The 24,005-nt window shown below is 39.6% G+C and overlaps 1 protein-coding gene across 1 annotated transcript in view; it reads right to left on the bottom strand.

The window, feature by feature from the left end:
• The window catches only part of LOC103271176 (sperm flagellar protein 2-like), a gene marked incomplete at both ends in the record, with an annotated part of 166,843 nt that overhangs the window by 49,650 nt on the left and 93,188 nt on the right, over window positions 1–24,005 (bottom strand). Inside the window, one exon of the mRNA XM_008068630.2 lies at window positions 11,708–11,856. Coding sequence (XP_008066821.2) covers window positions 11,708–11,856 — 149 coding nt within the window. The remainder of the gene's footprint in view (window positions 1–11,707; window positions 11,857–24,005) is intronic.

Raw genomic sequence — 24,005 nt, 5'->3', positions numbered from 1 at the left:
TTGAATTTGTAAAGTAAGTACTAAGTCTCTATAGAATTGTTTAACTTGGTATTAGTACGAAAAGGGTTTATAGGCAATATGAAAAGGGTTTATAGGCAGTACGAAAAGGGTTTATAGGCAGTACGAAAAGGGTTTAAAGGCAGTCATGGATTAAGGTTTCATCAATTAGGTTATGGGATTATACTTGAAAGAACATCTGGTGGGTGGGGAATGCCCCTCACACACCCGACTGTGTATAAAAGACCCATTGTAATTCCCAATAAACAGCTTCTGCACTAGACAGGCGTCCAGTCTCTTTCTCTCTTCTCTCTCTCTCTCTCTCTCTCTCTCTCTCTTTCTCTCTTTCTTCTTCCTCCCAATTGCCAACGCCGTCTCCACCTTTGAGGTACCCTGAACCCAGTTGGAACTGGTCTCTGGCAGTGCTGGATTTTATCAAAAGCTTTTTCTGCATCTAATGATATAATCATGTGGTTTTTGTTTGGACATCTGTTGATGTATTTAATTACATTTATTGTCTTGCAAATGTTGAACCAGGCTTGCGTCCCAGGGATGAAGCCTGCTTGGTCATGATGGATGATTTTTGAGATGTGTTGTTGAATCCAGTTTGTTAGGATCTTGTTGAGAATTTTGGCATCTATGTTCATCAAAGATATTGGCCTGTAATTCTCTTTCTTTGTTTAGTCTTTACCTGGTTTGGGTATCAATGTGATGTGAGCTCATAAAATGATTTGGGGAGGGTGCCATCTTTCTCAATCACCTAGAATACTTTCAGTGGGATTGGTATCAGCTCTTCCTTAAATGTCTTAAAGAATTCTACTGGAAAGTCATCTGGTCTGGGGCTTTTTTTTTTTTTTTTTGTAGGTAGTTTTCTTAATACATAGTCAATTTCCTTGATTGTTATTGGTCTATTCAGGGTCTTGATTTCTTGTTTCAACCTAGGCAGTTATGTGATGTCAGAAAGTCTTCCATTTCCCTAAGGTTTTCAAGTTTGTTTCTATACGAGTGTACATAGTAGTCTCTAATGATCTTTTGTACTTCTTCAGGGTCTGATGCGACTTCATCTTTTGTGTTTCTGATTGTATTTATTTGGGCTTTTTCTCTTTTTTTCTTGGTCAGTCTAGGTAGGGGACCATTGATCTTTTATCCTTTCAAAGAACCAGCTTTTTGTTTCATTGATTTTTTTGTATTATCTTTTTGTCTTCTACCCCAAATTTGGGCTTTTATTTTGGTGATCTGGATTCTTCTGCTGAAGTTAGGGTTTTGGTGGCCTTGCTTTTCCATCTTCCTAAGGTGACTTGTTAGGCTGTTCATTTGTGATCCTTCCATTTTCTTCATGTGCATTTGTAGAGATATGAATTCCCCTCTTACTACAGCTTTCATGGTGTCCCAGAGTTTTTGGTAAGATGTTTCTTCATTTTCATTTGTTTCTAGATATCAGTTAATTACTGTTTTGATTTCATCATTGATCCAGGAGTTGTTTAGCATCAAGTTATTTAGTGTCCATGTCTTTCTGAGTTTGGGGGGAACCTTGTTGGTGTTGATGTGTATTTATATTTCACTGTGGTCCGAGAAGGTGTATGACAAAATTTCAATCTTTTTAAAATTTATTTATGCTTGATTTATGGCCAAGTATGTGGTCAATCGTAGAGTACGTTCCATGCAGTGATGAGTAGAATGTATATTCTGTGGTCGCTGGGTGGAGTGTTCTGTAGGTATCAATTAAGTCCATTTGGTCAAGAGTCACACTGAGGTTCCGGATCTCATTGCTGAGTCTCTGTCCTGAAGATCTGTCTAGGGTTGTGAGTGGGGTATTAAAGTCCCCAGTTATGATAGTGTTCGAGTCAATATCTTTTCTGAGTTTTCCTACAAGCTGCTTTATGAAAGTTGGTGCTCCTATGTTGGGTGCATATATGTTTAGGATAGATATTTCTTGTTGATGGAGTGAACCTTTTATAATTATGTAGTGGCCTTCTGTATCTTTTTAAATTTTTGATAGCTTAAGTGGTATGTTGTCCAAAATTAGGATTGCGGCTCCTCCTTTTTTGTGTGTTCCATTCGCCTGAAAATTTGTTTCCCATCCTCTTACTTTGAGTCTGTGAGTGTCCTTTCTAGTGAGATGGGTCTCTTGAAGGCAATATATTGTTGCCTGGTGATATTTTATCCATTTTGCCATTCTGTGTCTTTTCAGTGGTGCATTTAGTCCATTCATATTCAGGCTAATTATTAAAATGTGAGAGTTGATCCCTATCATAAGGTTCTTATAGAGTTGCTGTTCCTTTTTGTTTGTTGTCTTTCTTTTGTTTTGGGGTTGGTTCACGTGTGTTTTACTCTTTTTCCTGTACTCTCATGAAGAACGTTGTTCTTTTTTCCTTGTCTTCTGTGTTTAGTACTTTCTTAAGTGTTTTTTGTAGAGGTGGTCTGGTGGCAGCATAAGTTCTTAGGGTTTGAATATCTGGGAAAGATTTTAATTCTCCCTCACTGATGAAGCTTAGCTTGACTGGGTAGGTTATTGTTGGTTGAAATTATTTATCTTTTAGAACTTTGAAGATAGGGCTCCAAGCTATCCTAGTCTGTAGGGTTTCTGTAGATAAATCTGCTGCTATTCTAATTGGTCTTCCATAGTAGCTGATTTTGCCTTTTTCTCTTGCTGCCTTTAGGATTTTTTTCTTTTATACCTACCTTATTTAGGTGAATTATTATGTGTCTGGGAGTTGGTCTTCTCATTTTTTGTCTTGTAGGGGTTCTCTGAATCTCTTGTGTTTGAATTTTCACATCACAGATGCGATGAGGGAGGTTTTCTTCAATAATCTCATGGAATGTTTGTTCCAGGATGGCCTCTGTCTCTCTTTCTGTTTGAGGAAGTCTAATTACTCTTAGGTTCAGTCCCTTGAAGTAATAGTTCATCTCTTGAAGATTTTGTCCTGTCTTTTAAAGCTTCTTTTCTATTTTTTGACAGTTCGGGTTAGTTCTATATTTTGGTCCTCAAGTTCTGAGATTCTTTCTTCTGCTTGGCTAATTCTGCTTTCCATGCTTATCAGTTTGTTATTTATTTCTTTCACAGTTATCTCAGATATCAGCTCCTTCCTAGTTTCTTCTTGTCTCTCCTCAATTCTTTTTAATCTCTCCATTAATGTCTTGATATCTAGGTTTGTAATTTGAGACCAGTCATTCTGGGGATTCTTCATTGTTTGCATTCCAAAGTCAGTTTTCTCACTGTCTGCCCTCCCAGAGGTCTGGGAGAGACCCATATTCTTCTTTTGGTTTTTCTTCATTTGCATAGATTTTTCTCTCTCCCCCTTTTCCTCCCCTTCTTTAATTCTGTTTTTCAGGGAAGGTGGGGTTACTTTTACTTCTTTTGTTCAATTTCCTATTTTTCCTTATGAGGGCCCTCTGGCTTTGTTCACTTTTGAGGCTGGACTGTAGGTTGGGGGCTGTACCTTTTGCAGTTTTGAGGTTTAATTGAGGGGGAAACTGTGATTCAGAATCTATCTACAGATCCCAGTATCCACCAACAGGTGTATGGGCACACTGGAACCCATTTCCCACTGCTTTACAATCTGTCTGTGCGGCAGGGTTTAGGTTTGCTCCCTGGAACAAAAGGAGGCACAAAAAAGGAAAATAATGGAAGAAGGGGGGGTCAAGAGGAAGTTAGAGAGAGAGAAGAGTGAGAGGGAAAACAGACATATAGACCAACTAACGAATGGAAAAGGGACACAAGGCCAGAAAAGAGTGAAAAACAGACACACAAACAAAGTGTCCTAAAGCATACTGGTAATCACACAAAGACAGTGCAATAAAATCATGCCTTTTGATGCATTTTTCCCCAACACAAACAGGTAGTCTAAATTAAAAAGCAAACAAAAGTGAGCAAAACAAACAGTCAAAACAATAAAATCAAAAATCAAAATAAGAAACCAGACTAGCTCTGGACTCTTTCCTGACTGTCTAAAGTCTCTTTAGCTCTGATCTCTAGCCTCTCCTCCGTTGCTTTCATTGCAAGTAGATAGATTTACTCCAAGCTTGGGTTGGTTCTCTTGGCTTGCTGCCCGAGAGGTCTTTGAAAGGATTGAGTTGCCTGTATCTGATTCAGCATAGGGGAGGGTTTTTTGTCTCCTGTTTAGCGATGTTACCTTAGAAACCAAGGTGAAGGCTTCTCATAGATGGGCAGGGTAAAGCAAATCTCTGCCTGGAAAATGCCCGAGGTGGGCAGCTCCTCTTTCGTGGATCCTTTCTCTCCACTTATCCTTTCTCTCTACTCATCTGGGTCCATGGGTGATCCACTATGGCGGGCTGTGGTGGTGTGTCTCCAGCGTCAGGCACCGGGGATCAGCAACATGGCTGGGTGCTGGATCTGGTGTGCCGCCAGTGGCCTGGGGTGGAGGAGTGAGCTAGGAATTCCCTCTTCTGGAGCTGAGAGCTGAGAGTGGCTGATCAGCACCTCCTTAAGATATACTGTTCCCTTACACAACCATGGAGTCCCATGCAGGGTGACTCAGCCAGTGCGAGGACTGGAGCTCCAAAGGGCGGGTGGTGAGTGATGGCAGAGGCTTTGGGCCTAGCACAGGGCACTTCAGCCAGGAATGGAGTGGTATCTCTGAAGGGCAGGCACCTAGAGCCTCCCTGGGTTACGGTGACTTGAAATAGGGTTGGGTGCGGGCCCAGAACCCAGGGCAGGGAGCTGGAACTCTGAGGAGTGAGCACCAGGCTGCTGGGCTGGGCGCCCAGTCAGGGAGGGAGCTGGCAGTGGCTGAGTGCCGGGTGGATCAGTGTAACCAGCAAGTGAACCCAGATTTCCACAAGGAAGTATCCCAGGGCCTCCACAGGTGGTGGCCAGTGGCTTGGGGCTGGGTGAGACGTTGTAGCTGGGGAGGAGCTGGGGTCTCCACACAGCCAGGGCCCAGGGTCACCTATGGTGGAGCAGCAGCAGCCGAGAAGCCACAATAGCCGGTCTTGCATGGGACCGAGGGTATCCAGGCTTCGGATCGGTGTGGCTGGCAGTGGGCAGGGGGGGGTGGGGAAAGGAAAATAAGAGTCTTTTTGGAAACTCACTTTCAGAGAATTTCACAGTCCCACCTATGCCGTTGCCATCTTACTGGAACTTCCAAAATTTTCTTATCATGAGAGTGTTTTGAGAAAGTTAGCCAAAGTTTTAGCAGAAAAATACTAAGGAAGCTTAGAGTCCTTCTCTACCACAACAATGCTCCTGCTTATTCCTCTCATCAAACAAGGGAAATTTTGTGAGAGTTTCTATGAGAAATCACTAGGTATCTGCCTTACAGTCCTGGTTAGGCTCCTCTAACATCTTTTTGTTTCCAAACTTAAGATGTCTGTAAAAGGGCCCATTTTTATTTAATGAATAATGTGAAGACTGATTTGACATGGTTAAGTTCCCAGGTCCCTCAGTTCCTTAAGGATGGACTAAATGGGTGGGATGGCTGGTATCATCCCTTACACAAGTGTCATGAACTTGACAGAATTTATGTTGACAAAATTTATATTTTATATTTTTATCTTTTAATTCCATTTTTCATGTACCTTTTGAATTACCCTTATATAATCTTTTTAGTAATTATCACAGTATCTTCGATATAGTAGGTCCTCAAGAAATAGTTATTGAATGAATGAGATGAACCATCACAGATAACACATTTTGCCTTTGTTAGAGAGCAGCTAGAATAAACAACACCTAGTCATGTCAAGGGGTGATGAGTTATTTCTCTGATTTCACTTAAGAGGCTCTATCTTTGCTGTGTGCACCATGGAAATTGGAGTTTCTTTAATAAGCAAATAAGTAATCAAAACAAGAAATAATCCAAATAAAATCAAATTGGGGATCCATATTATATTTAATATACACTTACTGTACTAATTATTCCCTTATTGTCTGTGCATTTACTTACTATGGGAGTGACACATGGAGACCTTAGAGGTCATCTGGGATAATTTCTCCAATCAAGACATGCCAGATACTAGAGATAAATTAATCTCTCTGTGAGCCTCATGTATGCAGCAAGCATGGCATTTCCAGGCAGACTCTGCCAGTGTTGCACAACTCATGCTATTGGAAAATTGTTCCTTGTGTTGGGAGAAATTTGTCTTTCTGTTATTTCCACTTATCAGCTTTAGTTAGTCCCTTTGGAGAAGGAAACTACATTCATACTGTCTTCCCTATGGCAGTCTGTAAATATTTTAATACAGGTATCATTAGTGATGAAAGAGCTAGACTGGGATTCAGGATACATGAGATCTGGTTCTAGATATTTTATCATTACTTAAGTGTCTTACTTTGTACAAGCCAATGAGTACACCAACCAAGAATTATTGAGTGTTCACTCTATGTATGAGGCACTCTTCTAGGAACTAAGGGTTTTATGATGAATTAGGCAGAATCCTTGGCTTTAGGGGCTTGTATTTTGATGGAAGATGGGAAACAATGGAGAAGTAATGAGTAATTTAGAAAATCAGCTGGGCGCAGTGTCTGAAGCCTATAATCCCAGCACTTTGGGAGGCCAAGGCAAGAGGATTGCCTGGGCCCAGAAGTTTGAGACCAGCCTGGGCAACTTGGCAAGACCTCTTCTCCACAGTACATCAAAAAATAAGCTAGGCGTGGTAGTGCACGCCTGGAGTTCAAGCTACTTGGAAGGCTGAAGTGGAAGGATCACCTGAATCCAGCAGGTCGAGGTTGCAGTAGCTGTGAGCAGCGTGCCACTGCACTACAGCCTGGGCAACAGAATGAAACTCCAACTCAAAAAAAAGAAAAAGAAAAGAAAATCGTTAAGCAGGTAAGTGAAGACCTAAGCAACTTAATAAGTTAATAAAAATAATTCATATACACTAAGTGCTGTTAAGTGACAGAGGTGCTGCTTTGTTTTGGGTATTCAGGGAAGGTCTCTTTGTTTAGGTAGCACTAAAGTTACCACTGAGAAGAAGGAAGATTCAGGAGAAGAGCACTCTGAGCAGAAAAAACTGCAGGTGCAAAGTCACTGTGGTGGGAATGCGCTTGGCATATATAAGGGACAGAATGCAGACTAGTATAAATAGAGTGTGGTGAAATGAGGCAGGAGTGGAGAAAGATGATGTCTGAGAGTTAGGTAAGACCCACTTCCTAAACTGTTCCCAGACTCTGTCCCTTTCTTCCTTCCTTCCCAATGCCATTGCCCTCATTCAGGCCCTTGTCAGCTCTTGTCTAGAGTAGTACAGGAGTTTCCTGCTAAGTCTCTGTGATTCTTTTTCAATATTCTTGAATTACCTTCTATTCTTAAATAGCTAATACTTATTAAGAATTGACTCTGTGCCAGATACTATTCACAGGGCTTTCTGTGAATTAATTCATGACATTCTTACAATAACCTGTGAGGTTGGTTTCTGTTACTCTTCCCATTTAATGATGAAGCAATTGAGGCAACCAAGGTTACATAGATTTTACAAGACCATGCAGGTGCTGAGTGACATAAGCTACTGAGGACCTTGAACATAGGCAGACCAATCACAACCCATGTTCCTAAACAATTCACTCTACTGTCTCTCTGAGGTATTATTTGGAAAATAAATTCCAATATGTTACTTCCTTGCTGGAAAAATGCCATGGCTTCCACAGCCTAGCAGATGAAGTCCAAACATTTCAGGACTACTTTTAAAATCCTTCTAAATCTGGCCTGTCTTGCTGCTGCTGCCTCTTGAAGCTGTGTCTTCAAACAAGCTTTTGCTCCTGAAACACTGTGCCATTGTCTCTGACTGGGATTCTCTCTCCCTATTATTTCCTAACCAGTGAACTCATACTTTAAAAAATAACTTGCAGTGGGGGCCTTTTTTCTTTGCATACTCCAAGCAAAATGTATTATTCCCTTCTGTATGTCATTAACTATTTTTTTGAGTTGGAGTCTCACTTTGTAGCTGAGGCTGGAGTACAGTAGCATGCTCACAGCCACTACAGTCTCGACCTGCTGGGTTCAGGTGATCCTTCCACTTCAGCCTTCCAAGTAGCTGGAACTACAGGCATGTGACACCATGAGCAGCTGATTTCTTTTTTTTATGTAGAGACAAGGTCTTGCCATGTTGCCCAGGCTGGTCTCAAACCCCTGGGCTGAGGCAGTCCTTTTGCCTCAGCCTTCCAAAGGGCTGAGATTAAAGGCATGAGCCACAGCACTTGGTTCTTATATGTTATTATAACAGTTTATAGTCCTGTTACAGATGCAATTACAAAACTGTGTTATAAGGCCCGGCATGGTAGCTCAAGCCTGTAATCCCGGCACTTTGGGAGGCTGAGGTGAGAGGATTGCCTGAGCCCAGGAGTTCGAGACCAGCCTGGGAAACTTGGTGAGACCTTGTCTCTACAATAAATCATGAAAAATTATCCAGGCATGGTGGTACATGCCTATAGTTCCAAGTACTTGGAAGGCTGAGGTGAAAGGATCACCTGAACCCACAGGTTGAGGCTATGGTGGCCATGAGTGTGCCACTGCACCCCAGCCTGGGCTACAGAGTGAAACTCCAATGCAAAAAACAAAAACAAAAACAAAAAAATGTGTATTATAATTAGTTGCTGACAATGATCCCTGCCTGAAACCACACATATACCAAATCCTATATATACTACTTTTTTTCTTTGCATGCATACCTATTGTAAAATTTAATTTATAAATTAGGCACAGTAAGAGATTAACAGCTAATAATAAAAATTATAACAATACAGTATATTGTAATAAAAGTTATGTGAATTTTTTTTCTCTCTCTCACTTATTGTACTGTACCCAGGGTAAGTGGATTGAGAATACTAATATATATGCCCCCATCTCCAAGTACATTGTGTCCTTGGACATGAAAACTGCAACTTACTAACGGAATTCCTATCCTTCCATAATTTTCTCTAGTTATTTGAGATCTGAGCACCCTTCAAAACCCTCTTGGGCGACACCAGTATCTTTGATACTGAATTGAATTTTCTGAAAAATTTGAGCTCACCTGTTTATCTAAGAGTCATCTTTCCCTTTAGAGTCCCGACTATATTTTCACTATAGGTTTGTAATATACTTTCCTAATAACTAGGGCATATATCTGCTTATGTTTTGCCAGATACTTCCTTTACTATTACACACCCCCCCATTAGTATTTTCTCCTAAATGATTATTTCCATTCACCCAACCATTCGTATTTGTTGGTCAGTACAAAATCCAAAGTAGAAGCCCCCACAGCTTCCTTTATATTTTGAGTGTTGAAACTGTCAGCAAGGCCAGTAGAGACTTGATCAGAAGCTCTGCTTTCATCTGATATATACTTTTGGCAGAAGAGTTCCCATATCTGTCAGCCTCCTGAGGAAGGACAAATTTCCAAACCTAGCGCACATGGCCCCATGACCCCTGGGCCCAGCTTCAGCCCTTGTGAAAAGGGGGATGAAGAGGAGGAAAAGGAGGAAGAGGAGGAGGAAGGAGAGGGGGAGAAGGAGCAGAAGGAGGAGGAATGTTACTGATTAATAGAGTGTGAGTGAGGCACTGAATGGGCCATAGGGCCCAAGGCACTGCTTTCTCTCCTGTAATCTTGACCTTGGGAAACTGTTCTTGTGTTTCCACAGGCTGAAAAGTAAAGACCTCTTGCTCTGAATGCCTTCTTAGTTCTCCCTGCACCTTTCCTGTAGCTGACAAAAAGGAGATCCCAGGCTCTCCTCACATTTGGCTGCTGCCTGAAAAAGTCATATATGCAAGCAATCTCTTTTTTCCTTTCTCTTTCTCCCTCCATGTACCTAATGAAGTAAGATAGGCCTGGAGTCTTGAAAAGTTCCAAAAATAGGGCTATCAGACAAAGTATAAAATGCCGGGTTAAACTTGTCATTTATCTGAAATCCAAATTTAACTGGGCATCTGTTTTCTTCTTCCTTGGCAGGGAAGCTTTGCAACTTATGTGTTGGAAGTCCAGAGTGGAAAAGGAGGAGACTGGATTCCATGGGCTGCTTTTGCTGTAGCAAAACGTGTCCTCTACATTGTCTTAGGTACTAGATGTCTGTGCTATGCATCTCCTCAGATCCCTCCAGATTTTCTATCCTTTTTCACCTTGCTCAGTGCCCTAAAGGGCTAATCTGTATAAGCTACTTCAGTAAATTTCCTTGCTCTCCATCTTCTTGGTGAGAGTGTTTTTCTGTTCCTATCTTATGGGTCACTGTAGGGCACAGGATCCCTCTGTGGAAAGTCACAGCTCCTGTCAGATAGCCCTCTACATGCAGAAGTCCTCTTGAGGCCCCAAAATCTGCTCCCTTTCTTCACCTTCTCAGGCCTAGGGTCCATAATGACTCCCAATTGTCCCTAGTTGGTAGGGGAGGAAATAATCCAATTTTTATAGGTTTCCATACTTATAGTCTACACATTTGTAAAGTGTCTTTTATTCCACTATCCTCAAATTACTATATATCTATTTTCTGCCACAATCCTAGATGCTAGAATATCTACATGGGAGCTGGTACCATATTTCAGAGTCATTTTTTTTCTTTTTTAAATTCCTGTCTTCTATTTCTATTTTCTGCCTTGTCCTCTGTGGATTTATTTCTTTCAAAGGCTTTAAGTTTTGGAATTAAGGATTAGATTTTGGTATTTTGGCCCCACATTCCTTATCAATTATACCATTTACATTTTGTTTCAATCTCAACCACCACCGTCATATACACACACACACACAGTGTGTAACTTCTGTTTGATTGACTGATGTCAGTTATATGCATCCATAATTAAATTATTTAATATTCTCATTTTCAAACATTTTCTGCTCTAATTTTACCCTCAATGCTAACTAATTAATTCATTAGGAACCTTCGAGAATCTGTCACATACTCTGCACTGTGTTTGTGCTAAATACAGTGAATTATGCCACATGTTTCTATCCTCCCCAAGGAGTTTATAAACTAATTGGGGAGATAAGATATATCCCTAGGAAAGTTCAGCAATAATAGCAACACCACAGTTGCTGCATTTCATAATTGGGTTTCAAATGCCTAGCATAGATAGTCCTTACTGATTCATCAGAGTAAGGGATCACTGGAGACTGGAATGGAGGAGAAGTTCTTTGTCTTTTAAAAAGTTTTAAAGAAAGGACCATTCTATGTGATTTTCCCAAGACAATTTATCTGTCAAAGGAACCAGAAATGCTAGGTGGTGACTTGGCCTTGCAGTTATCAGAGAACAGTGAATTGGTGGAGCTTCCAGGACTCCTTTGGGAAATCTCCTTGCCTTACACCAGTGCACCCATAAAATGTTCTCAAGTGAGATAGCCGTTTTTTTTTTTTAAATGGGTTTACTTAGCTTCTAAAATGTTCTCCTATTGCTAAAAAGTCAGAGGGTAAACTTCATTTAAAAGTGTTATGATATGAGTATTAGAACATGAATAGAGGGCTAGAAATTTGCCATATATGATCTGGGAAAGTCATTCTTCCAGGAATCTGCCTCTCTGCTTGTCCTCAGGGAGAAAATGGGTCCTCACAGAACTCATTTGTTCCCCTGATTTTAGCATGCAACAGCAGTTCAAAGCATGACTCAGAAACCTGAGTAGGAGAAAGAATGAGATGTGGTTCCATGAGTAGTATCTAAAAAAATCATCTCAGTTTTTTGATGAATACATATATATTACCATCTATGAAAGGCCTTCTGGATGTTTCAGATAACAGTGTGAATCTTACTATAAGCAGGAGAAAGAATGGATTCGACCAACTTGATTCTAAACAGCATACCTCAGGAATTGGTTCATTCACATAGTTCCATTCTTCCAATCCTGGCTTAGGTGGCTGTGGTTGTACTGGAGTAGGTGATACATCTGAAGAGCCAGCAGGTGACTTCTTTCCTGGTACTTTTCCTCCTGGTGATTTTCCTTTTGGAGAACCTTTAAACATGCATATCAAATTATTTCAATACAAGTAGATGAATGCGATAGGATTTGGCGCATGAATAACTCTATGGTTGCCATGGACTTCAGGCAATTCATTAACTTTTTAAGCTTTATTGGGCGGTCTTAGAAAATAAAAAATAATTTTTAAAAATCACCATTCTCCACAGTCTTCAAATTAACCAATAAAACTATAATAGTGAGGTCTTATTTATTTATTTATTTAATTTTGAGTTGGAGTTTCATTCTGTTGCCCAGGCTGGAGTGCAGTGGCAAGCTCATGGCCACCACAGCAGCATCAACCTGCTGGGCTCAGGCGATCCTTCTGCCTCAGCCTTCCAAGTAGCTGGAACTATAGGCGCAAGCCATCATGTCAGGTTAATTTTTTGATTTATTATAGAGACAAGGTCTCACCATGTTTCCCAGGTTGGTCTCGAACCCCCAGGCTCAGGCAATCCTCTCACCTCCACATCTCAAAGTGCTGGGATTACTGGCTTGAGTCACTGCGCCCAGCCTAAGATCTTTTTTTCAAAAGCAACCCAATTTTCTTATCCAACTGGCTATTAGAAAGACAACTTGACATTTTATTTTCATCCCTGTCCTTGCTTCCACAATAAATATGTAGCTTTTTATGAAGTTTAGACACTAGAGCAAAGTGTATTTCATGTACTATTTCAAAAACTAGCAAACTAAACTCTTACCCCTGAATGAGAAAGAAGCTAATTAGAACATGAGTGGTACGCTTGGTATCTCTTGGAACCAGGGCAGAGGACAGGGAGAAAGGAGGATACTGTATGAATCAACCAGAGTAGGAGAGGGATGCAGAAGAGGAGAAGAGGAGGTATGGTACCTCTTGAACATTTCTATATTTCCTGTATGAGACATGGGACTTCTGAGGGAAAAGATATTTCTTATTACAGTCAGGGAATAAGGATGAAGGCAGTTGCCATGTCATGAGCCTGGCTGAGTCAAGGCACAAGAGAGAGAGAGGGGAGGGAGAGAAGAGAAGGGAAGGGGAAGGGAGGGGAGACAGAGGAAGTAAAGGAAAAAGAGATGTAATTTTTGATCCAGAATCTGAAAAGAACATACACTTCACTTTCCCTGACAGCATCAAGAGGAGAATCTAGACCTATGGTCTGAATAACCTCGTTCCTTAAGTCAGAGAGCACCAATATTCCCTAAAAGAAACAAGGTTATTATGGTTTAGAAATTCACTCAGTTTAAAATTATACTTACCTTTAGATTAATTATTGAGATTTTTAGACAGTTTATAGACACCTGTAGAACTGACAGCACTTACAGCTTTGTGTATTTGAATAAGTATTATTTAATAAAAATGTTGTTTAAAAAAACAAATATATCTTCTACCTTTATTTGATTTAAAAATAAGTGAATTATAAGTAGAGAAAAATTGTTAATTTTATCTTGTGGGCAGTTTAGGCAACTAATAGTTAAATGTTTAAAAACAACATTCAGAGGCAGGGGGAAGATGGTAGCCTAACCAGTCAGACTATGCGAGTCCCGGTGTGAGTGAGTGAAGGTATGGAAAATTTTGTGTATGTGCTGGTGAGCAAGTAAGCATGTGTGAGTGGCTGACTGAGTGAGGGCTAGGGAGCTAATGGCTAGGGCACTTCTGGTGTAGCGGTTGGTGCCACAACAGTTAGGCTTGGACCCTAGCGATTCCCAGGACGCAAAAGCCAAGAGCCATTTTCTTTCTTTTAAATCAACAAAACTCTCCCTGGGAAGAAAATGCTGGAAGAGACTATCTAAGTGGGGGATCAGGAGCAAGTGTCCAGGCCCCTGGTGCAACAGCTGGTGCTTCAGCTTCTCTGCTTGGTCCCTGGCTCTTCCGAGGTCACAGAAGTCGAGCGCCTTTTTTTTTTAACGGACAGTTTTCCTGTGAAAAGCAGCAGGGAGAGACTGTCACCCCGGGTTCTCCCTCACCATGGGCAGGAGAGACTGCCGACCCTAGGCTTTGCCTCACCACTTCAGCGCCTGGCAGGGCACTGGCAGCAGGGGCTGCGGACGGACTCCAGAGGCAAGTTCCCATGGAAAAGGACAAGAGAGGCACCACCTTGTAGGCGGGGCAGGAAAGGGCTCCGACTTGCTCACCACAGAGCGAAAGACCCAATCTCTGTGACTGGTGGATCAACTACTCAGGGATTGATAGTGACCCAGAGGGAATATCCTGAAAGCACAAACTTCAAAAGGACCTGATGAGTGCTGAGTTCCTGGCACCGCACCCCCTACCCTGATCCAGCCCCAACACAAAGTGTGTGGCCAGGAAAGGATGAGGATGGACTCCAAAGAGATCAGTGGTGAGTCCAAGGCTGACTCCAACCCCCCTCCTCCCCAGTAATCCTCTGAACATCAGACCCACACAATTGGGCCATGACTAAGAGGGACAAACCCAAGCAGAGCCTGGACATCAGTCACAATAGGAGAACTCCATTCCAGGATAGGCCTGGCTGAGGCACCCCCTACGAGACAACCCTGCACCTCACCACAGGAGATCTCCCTGACCATATGAGAGTGGGAGGGGAGGACTGCAACCCCACCCACTTTCATTGCCCCTCTGCCTTCCCTGTTCCAGATACTGAGGAGAGAGTGAAAGAGGTGGCTCTGCAGGAGAGACCTAATCAGAGGAACAATTACAGAGCCTGCCACAAGAGGGCAGGCTTTTAAAAATTTTTTATTAAAAAAATTTTTTTTTAAAAAATTCTTTGTTCGGTTGTCATTTATTTTAAAAATATTTTTCCCTTGTGCATGAATGTGTATGTGAGGATTTGATCTGCATCCTCCCCACCAATTTATTTTTCTTTTTCTGTTTCTTTCTTCTTTTACTTGTCGTTTTCTGTTTATATGTGTATATGAATGATTGAGCATTCATCTTTCAATTTTGTTGTTGTTATTAGTTTGCTCTTTTCTTCTAGGGTTTTTTATTTTCATTCTTTATAATTTAAGGTGTGTGTCAATATATATGTGAGGGTTTGATCTGAATTCCTTTTATTTCCTGGTCTTTGTGTTTTTCTTCTCTATTCAAATTGTTCTAGACACGTGTGTATATGTTAGTTTTCTTGGCTTTCTTGTTGTTGTTATTTGTTTTGTTACACTTTGTTGCTATTCCAGTTGGTTTAGGGGTGTGTGTGTATGTGTGTTTGTGTGTGTTCAATTGTTTTGTCCATTGGTTTCTGCTTTGCATCTTCATATAGAGTGGTGGTGGGGAGTAGGTCTCAGGAACACATAATACAATATGTGAACATTGTAATTTGCAAGTAGTTTCTGAAACCTAGCGACCCATCTCCTATTTTAGTTGAATTTCAAAAACTACAAGAAACAACAAAGCTTCCCATCCACCATCCTATTTCAAAATAGAACAAATCCAGAGCCTGGATCAGGGAAGTATAGAGGACTGAGCAAACATCAGAAGAGAAAGCCTCTCCCATTGACACTGAACAACAGAAATAAAGAGAAAAACAAGAGATATGTTACAAATGAGGAAATATCAAAGGAAGACCACAGGCAAATTCAAGTGTACCAAAGATAAAACTCCTGAAAAATCAGACCTTGGTGGCCAAACAATGGAAGTCACCAATGACTGGCCTCAGAATAAGACAGGGATTAGGGAATGGATAAAAAGAGTAGATAAGACTCAAGAAAGACAAGTTGCAACACTAAAAGAAGTTGTAACAGAAATTTTGGCAATAAAAAATTTCATCCAGGAAATAAATAACAAGAAGACAAGCATGGAAAGCAGAATTAATCTAGCTGAAGAAAGAATCTCAGAACTTGAAGTCCAGAACATGGAATTAACCTGATCTGTCAAAAACATAGAAAGAAGACTCAGAAAGAAAGAACAAAGCCCATAAGAGATGTGTAATTATATCAAAAGGTCAAATCTATACCTGACTGGTATCCCAGAAGAAAAAAAAAAAAAGAAGAACAACTTGGAGCAAGTATCCCAGGAAGTAATCCAAGCAAACGTTCCCCATCCCACCAGAGATGTGACCAGTCAAGCACAAGAGATACAGAGAACCTCCATAAGACATCAAAAGAGAAGCCCAACCCCTAGACACATAGTAATTAGCTTATACAAAGTAGGCATAAAAGAGCTGGGCTTGGTGGCTCAGCCTGTAATCCTGCACTTTGGGAGGCAGAAGTGAGTGGATTGCCTGAGCCTGTGGGTTCGAGACCCGCCTAGGCAACTTGGCGAGACCTCATCTCTACAATAAATCAAAAAATTAGCCGGGCATGGTAGTGCACGCCTGTAGTTCCAGCTACTTGGAAGGCTGAAGCGGAAGGATTGCCGGAGCCCAGCAGGTCAAGGCTGCGGTGTCCGGGAGTGGCCACTGCACTCCAGTCTGGGTGACAGAGTGAGACTCCAACTCAAAAAAAAAAAAAGTAGGCACAAAAGAAAAAACCCTAAAGGCAGCAAGAAAGAAAGGTCAGACTACTTAGTGGGGAAAATCAATCAGAATAGCAGCAGACCTATCGACAGAAATACTACAAGCAAGAAGAGACTAGAGCCCCATATTCAAAGTCTTCAAAGATAAACAGTTTCAACAAAGAATTTCCTATCCAGCCTAGTTCAGCTTCATCAGTGATGGAGAATTAAAATCCTTCCCAGACATCCAATCCCTAAGAGATTCTGCAGCTTCCAGACCAGTTCTGGAAGGTAAAAAGGTATTAAGCACAGAAGAAAGAAAAATTTACCACATACTTCTCAAGAGAACAGCAGAGTACAGAATCAACAGAGAATACAGTGCAACAAGAAACTTGAAAAAACACACATAAAGCCAAAAGAAAACAAGCAAACAAAGGAAAAACTTTATAAGAACCTTATGACAGGGATAAACAATCACATTTCAATAATCAGCCTGAATGTAATTGGACTAAATGCACCACTGAAAAGACACAGAATGGCAAACTGGATAAGAAACCATTACCCAATTATTTGCTGCATCTAGGAGACTCATCTCACTACAAGGGATGCACACAGACTCAAAATTAAAGGATGGGAAATGAGTTTCCAGGAAAATGGTCACAAAAGAAGGCAAGAGTTGCGATCTTAATATAAGAAAAAGCAACCTTTACGCTATCACAAATTTAAAAAGATGCAAAAGGACACTACATAATGGCAAAAGGTTCAATCCATCAACAAGAAATATCCATCCTAAACATTTATGTACCCAACACAGGAGCACCAGCATTTATAAAGTAATTACTAAGTAAACTAAAAAAAGATATCGACTCTAACACTATTATAGCAGGGGACTTGAATACCCCACTAACAGCCCTAGAGAGATAGACAAGGCAAAAATCAACAAGGAGTTCCAGAACTTAAAACTTGACACTCAATTGATGGACTTAATAGATACCTACAGATTATTCCACCCAACAACCACAGAATATACATTCTACTCATCACCACATGAAATGCACTCCAAGATTGATTACATCCTTGGCCATAATTCAAGCATAAACAAATTCCATAAGGGTGAAATCCTGCCAAGCACATTCTCAGACCATAGTGGAATAAAAATAAATATGAACACCAACAAAATTTCCCCAAAGCCCACAAAGACATGGACATGAAACAGCATAATGCTGAACAACTACTGGTTCAAACTGAAATCAAAGTAGAAATTAAGAGATTCCTGGAAACAAATGAAAATGAAGAAACATCCTAACAAAACCTCTGGGATGCCATGAAATCAGTTCTAAGAGGTAAATTTATATCTTTACAAGGACACATCAAGAAAATGGAAATATCAGAAGTTGAGAGCCTAACAAATCACCTAAGGGAGCTGGAAAGAGAAGACCACCAAAACCCCAACTTTAGCAGAAGAATCCAAATTAAATATAAAACCCAAATAGAGGACATAGAAGACAAAAATATCACAGAAAGCATCATATATAGGATATAGAAGACAAAAATATCATAGAAAACAAAACAAAAAGCTGGTTCTTTGAAAAATTAACAAGATTGATGGGCCCACTATCCAGATGACCAAGAAAAAGTCCAAATAAACACAATCAGAAATACAAAAGATCAAATCACAACTGACCCCAAAGAAATACAAAAGATTATCTGAGATTACTATGTATACCTATATGGAAACAAACTTGATAACCTAAATGAAATGGAGGGCTTTCTGACATCCCACAACATCCCCAGGTTGAAACAAGAAGGCATTGAGACATGAAATAGACCAATAACAACCCAGGAAATTCATTCTGTTATACGAAAACTACCTACAAGAAAAAAAAAAAACCCTGAACCGGATGGCTCTCTAGCAGAATTCTACAAAACGTGCAAGGACGAGTTGATACCAATTCTATTGAAAGTATTCCAGGCAATTGAGAAGGATGGAATTCTCTCCAAATCATTTTACGAAGCTAACGTTACACTGATACTCAAACCGGGTAAAGATCCAACAAAAAAGGGGAACTACAGGCCAATATCCCTTTTGAAAATAGATGCAATAATCATCAACAAGATTCTAGCAAATCGGATCCAAAAACACATCTCAAAAGTCATCCACCATGACCAAGTAGGCTTCATCTCCATTATTCAGGGCTGGTTCAATATTTGCAAGACCATAAATGTCATTAAATACATCAACAGATGTAAAAACAAGAACCACATAATTATTTCTTTAGCTGCAGAAAAAGCTTTTGAAAAAATCCAGCATCCCTTCTTGATAAAAACCCTCAAACACCTAGATATAGAAGGAACATATCTCAAAATAGTAAGCACTATCTACGATAAACCCACATTCTTATGCTCTGATTCACCTCAGTAAATCTACATTTTACAAATGAAAGAGGGGAGTAGAGGAAAAAGTCAATTAAGTGTTGTCTTCTGTTCAGTATATCTACATTTTACATAAGATAAAGTACACATGTGAAAAGAGGGAGTAGAGGAAATGGTCCTATGACAGGGACTTGTGAAATTATAGCTACCTGTTCTGGAACAAAAAGAAGATGATGTTAGTGACTCAGTTTCCAAGCTTAAGTTACTTTTTGGCATAGTGAGTTTGGGATCCTGGATTCTATTTTCTTTCATACACTAACTCAATATTGTGAAATTATTTTGGAAAAGCTCACGGAGGGAAAGTTTTCTCTCCTTGGTGTCCTAGGATTCATACTGTTACTCTTTGTAAAGCTGGATATTCAGAATATGGACAACTATAAGGAGACTTGTTATCTGGGATCACTTGTAAAATCTAATTTTAGTATATTTATACTTATAATCAATGACAGGTGGTGAAAACTCTCTAAAGCAACATTGCAGAGGACTCCCCTTTCTCCTACTATCTTTAATAACTTGCTTTGGAACAATAATAATAGCCCATATTTATTTGGAGTTTATTCTGAACCAGATCCTGTTCTGAGGTAGTTAGTACATAGAGAGATACATACATTTCTTGTAGGGAGGTTTTAGGAAGCATTCAGGTATTTTTCTTATTATACCTTTACTGAAGGCCAGGCTGGAATGTGGACCTGCCAGTGCACCCCAACCTCCCCCAGCCAGTCAAAAGAAAATCCCATCAGATCTAAGAATAGGACAATCTAACCTTTCAACTCATGGTTTAGCATAATAACCACTAAAAATCCTTCAAGCTCCCTGTAGAAGTTAAAAGGCTCAACCCTACTGTTAACTGTTCAAAACCATAGAAATGATATTAAGACCACCCCTCCTCCCCTCAGGGGTGGAGAGAGCGGTAGTTACCTGAGCTCTACCCTCTTTTGCATACCAATTGTTGTGAAAGTATGTGAGGCTTTTAGTTGAGAGCAAAAGCATGGGTCTTTCTTTTCTCCAGTGAGTCTTCCATGTCAGATCTTTCTGGCATGACTCTTTCTCTTTCCCTCTGTTCTCCTAACTAATAAACTTTGTTTTACAATTTTGCTGGCAGCTCTGAAATTTATTTCAGAGTCAAGTCAAAGAGCCCACGAGTTTTGTGCCATACTCCACCCATTCTACTTACTTTTTTGTTTATTTGCTTATTCCTTACAATAGCCATGTGAGGAGATACTAATATTACTCCATTTTATAGGTGGGGGAAAGGAGGCATTATAAGGTAATTTCCCCAAGGTAACCCATATGGTAAATGGCAGAGCTAGAATTTCAATCTCTGGATCCACACTCCATGCTTTTGATTGTCATACTTTGGGCCTTTTAGTGTCTATTTTGATGCAGTTCACAATGGTAAATGTTGGGCTCAGGCGATCCTTCTGCTTCAGCTTTCCAAGTAGCTGGAACTACCATACCTGCCTAATATTTTGATTTATTGTAGAGACAAGGTCTCACCAAGTTGCCTGTGCTGGTCTTAAACCCCTGAGCTCAGACAATCCTCTTGCCTCAGCTTCCCAAAGTGCTGGGATTACAGGCTTGAGCCACTTGGGCCAGGCCTAGCAGTTCTTAATATACTATTTACTTGGTTCCTAAATTGGTTTTAAGATTGTTTTCTATTTACATTGCATGTCAATTTTCTTTTTGGCTATTTACTAGTACAATTTTTAAAAATTGGGCACAGTGGCTAAGGCCTATAATCCTAGCACTTTGGGAGGCAGAGGTGAGAGAATTGCCTGAGTCCAGGGGTTCCAGACCTGCCTGGGCAACTTGGTGAGACTTCGTCTCTACAATAAGCAAAAAAAATTAGCCAGGCGTGATGGCGCATGCCTATAGTTCCAGTTACTTGGAAGGTTGAAGCAGAAGGATCTCCTGAGTCCAGCAGGTCAAGGCTGTGGTGACTGTGAGGGTGCCACTGCACTTCAACCTGGGTGACAGAGTGAGACTCCTACTCAAAAAAAACAAAAAACCAAAAAAAAAAACAACTACAGGCTAAGAAATAGATTAATGAAAAGACCTATACTTAAAAGCAAATATAGTATTATTTAATTTACTTAAAATATTGTGATGGTATTAAAGCAAAATCCAGTGAGTCTGTGAGCAATTTAGTGTTGCATATTAATGTGGGAGTATAGATTATATTTCCCAAAGAGTAAAGAGTCTCTAACTGTCCTTTCTCATACATTAATAGTTCCTAAAAAAAAAAAAACCCACTTTTTAATTTATTTTGACTCTCGATTTCCTCATCTTTGAAGTGGTAAGATGATAATTTCTAGTTCATAGGTGATTGTGAGAATTTAATAAGATTATATATGTAAACTATCTTGTGTAGTGCCTGGCACATAATAGGTACTCCATAATATGTCATTTGTTATTATGATTATGAATTGTATTAAATAGAAGACTGTGGTTGAATTCCGTACCTGAACCATGATCATAAATCAATCACCAACTTTTGGATGAGTGGTATCAACTTTCAGATAGAACACAATGTATTTTACTTTTGCTATAGAACTTATAAAGACTTTGCACACTGTGCCACAAACTGATCTCTGTTAAAGGTTCTAAATGAGTAAAAAAGCCTACTTTAGACATGGGCCCTGGAAAAGCTTAAACCCATCATGTTTCCTTCTTCACTCTGTCAGGTTGTTCTGAGTTTAATGAATCATCACTACAATCACTGTGGCCTTGAGCTCAATGCACTAATTCTCTCATTTCAGAGCTTTGATTTTTTAATATTTATTTCAACAGCATTATTATAGACATGTGTTTTTTATTGTAATCCAACTTAAGTGTTTTGGGGAAAGGGTATATTGATAGAGACCCACTAATGTCCCTCCATGTTGCCACAGACCCTAGAGAAGGGCATGGCAGGGATTGAAGCACTCCTGCACATTCCTGAGCACATTACTGAGAGTCCCTTTGTCTTCTATACACTCCCAGTAAGTAGTTTCAGGGGATCCTTGACTTCCCAGCAGACTACTCCCAACAGATGTAAATCCCTATTTACTCCCTTTCTTTGAGCTATACAGTATCAATGTAATCTTAAGTCTTGTGATTTGCATAGCTTTCACAATGCATTATGTCTTAGGTCTTGTAAACTTGCTTTACTCTAAATGTCACTATCTAAATGTAAAATGCAGCTGTAACAAGTTCTGGACAAGGCTCTGCTGGTCACATGGCTAATGTATAGGTAGTGACAACTCTGTACTATAAAAGTGGACTGTAAAAGCCTGGAGGGTGAGCAGAACCATTTCAGAAAGACTTTGAGTCTGGTTCTGCTCCCTAGATTCAAACTCACAAATCAACTTCCTTCTATCAGTTCCTTGTCCCTTTGATTTATTGGCATCAAGAGGAGCAGTCGAGCATTACTTGGACCATAACAATATGATAAATAATACACAAGAAATAATTGAAAGTTTCTGATTTTCTACTGGCTACAATAAAGCAGTAAGCCTTAGACCCCAGTAAAGCAATTTTCAAACTTTAACAGTCATCAGAATTCTCTGGTGAGTTTGTTAAAACATAAAATTGTTAGACCCCATTTCTGGAGTTTCAGATTCGTTGGTTGGGGTGGAGCTGAATATCTGCATTTCTAACAAGTTCCCAGGTGATACAGATGCTGCTGGTTGTGAGACCACACTTTAGGAGCCTCTATTTGGAAGGCTGAGATGGAAGGATCACCCGAGTCCAGTAGGTCACGGTTGTGGTGGCCATGAGCTGGCCATTGTACTCTAGTCTGGGCAACAGAATGAGACTCTTGACTTGAAATAAATAAATAAATAGATAGATAGATAAATAAATAAGCCTATATTCTCATAGATGATCTAGTTGTTTTAATTTTGTTTAACTTTTGTCTTTTTTCCCTATGTTCTTCAAATTAAATGGCATTAATATTTATAACATTGATCTTCAATGTATTATGTAAGATGACCTGGTAGCACCTACAATAATTAAAGCTCTAAGTTAAATCAGAAGGCAAGCATTAGAGCGATACAAATATTAATACATGGGGCAGGCCATTGGGACTAAAGATAACATTATTTCCAAGTGTTTGTTTCAAAGAACTCTGGTCCAACAGAAACTCCAAGGGAGAAAAAATCTGCAGCCAAAAAGTTCTGGGATTTTATATACTGTATCTCCTCCTCTCTTTGAAATGCACATTGACATAGGAAAAAATTCTGTAATTAAAAACATTTTAACCTGATTTAACTTGGCATTTTTGAATTTAGTTGATTATGGAAATTTTTCTTCATTTAGCTAACAATTAACACCTTCTAGGTAAGGCTATATGTTTGAAAAGCCATTATTTAATGAAGGAATATAATGGGACCATGGCAAATGGATTGAAAAGGATAAGAAATTATTAAAGAACACTGTAAGTACAATTGTGAATGGGATCTCAATGTCAAGATTTTTGAGGAAGAAGGGTAAAGATTGCACTAATATGCAGAGAGGAATATAAATAAGTCAAAGATACCGAAGCAGGAAATAATGATAAGTTTGAAAAAAGAAGAGATAGTTCACAACTCATAAAAGATGTTTTAAATATACTTGGTATCAAATGACCTGTGAGATAAACTGATGATCAATTAATAGTGCTCATCTTCAATGGCATTAATTTCAAGCATTCAGAAATAAAATCATGTAAGTTCTTCCCATGAAGAAAATTCTAAGTGCCAAAACAACCCAATTTCTATGTAATAGAAAGACTTCTAAATCTTGATTGAGAGTTCACTTATTTCATATATAATTTATTTAACACAATAGGATGGTAAAATAAAAGCAAAAAATGTGAAAGTCTTTACAGTTAGTTCATTTCAGCTCTGATGTATATGTTTTGCTGTTGAATTTGTGTGTTTGCTTATGGTTTGTTTGGAGTCTGTGCTTTTAATTAAGGATGCCCTTAGAGCATGTATTTTATTATATCTAATCTGATGATTTGGTACCTAATATGCACAGATGTATTTAATTTCTATTTTTGATGATTCTATTGTAAACCAAAAATGAAATTTTAAGCCCCCTAACTGAACATACCCCATCTGAACCAAGGGAAACCTGAAAAACTAAATTCCAGGCCATGATGACAAAGGAGATTGGACACACCTTGTTACACCTCTTCTCTTCTGAAGTTTTAGGCACAAGTGACTAGCATTAACATTAAAATAGAGATAATAAGACTGACAAAGCTGACTCTGTGGAAATAAGGCACTAAATTCCAACCTAACTTTGGTATAGTATCAGGAAATAAAAAAATACTTTAAATCAAAGCATGATTCTTCATATTTTG

The sequence above is a fragment of the Carlito syrichta genome, unplaced genomic scaffold (genome assembly GCF_000164805.1).
Source record: "Carlito syrichta isolate Samal-C Ts95f unplaced genomic scaffold, Tarsius_syrichta-2.0.1 Scaffold311369, whole genome shotgun sequence".
Taxonomy (NCBI): Eukaryota; Metazoa; Chordata; class Mammalia; order Primates; family Tarsiidae; genus Carlito; species Carlito syrichta.
Note: the sequence above shows the minus strand (reverse complement) of the source record. Positions and strands in the feature narration are given on the sequence as shown.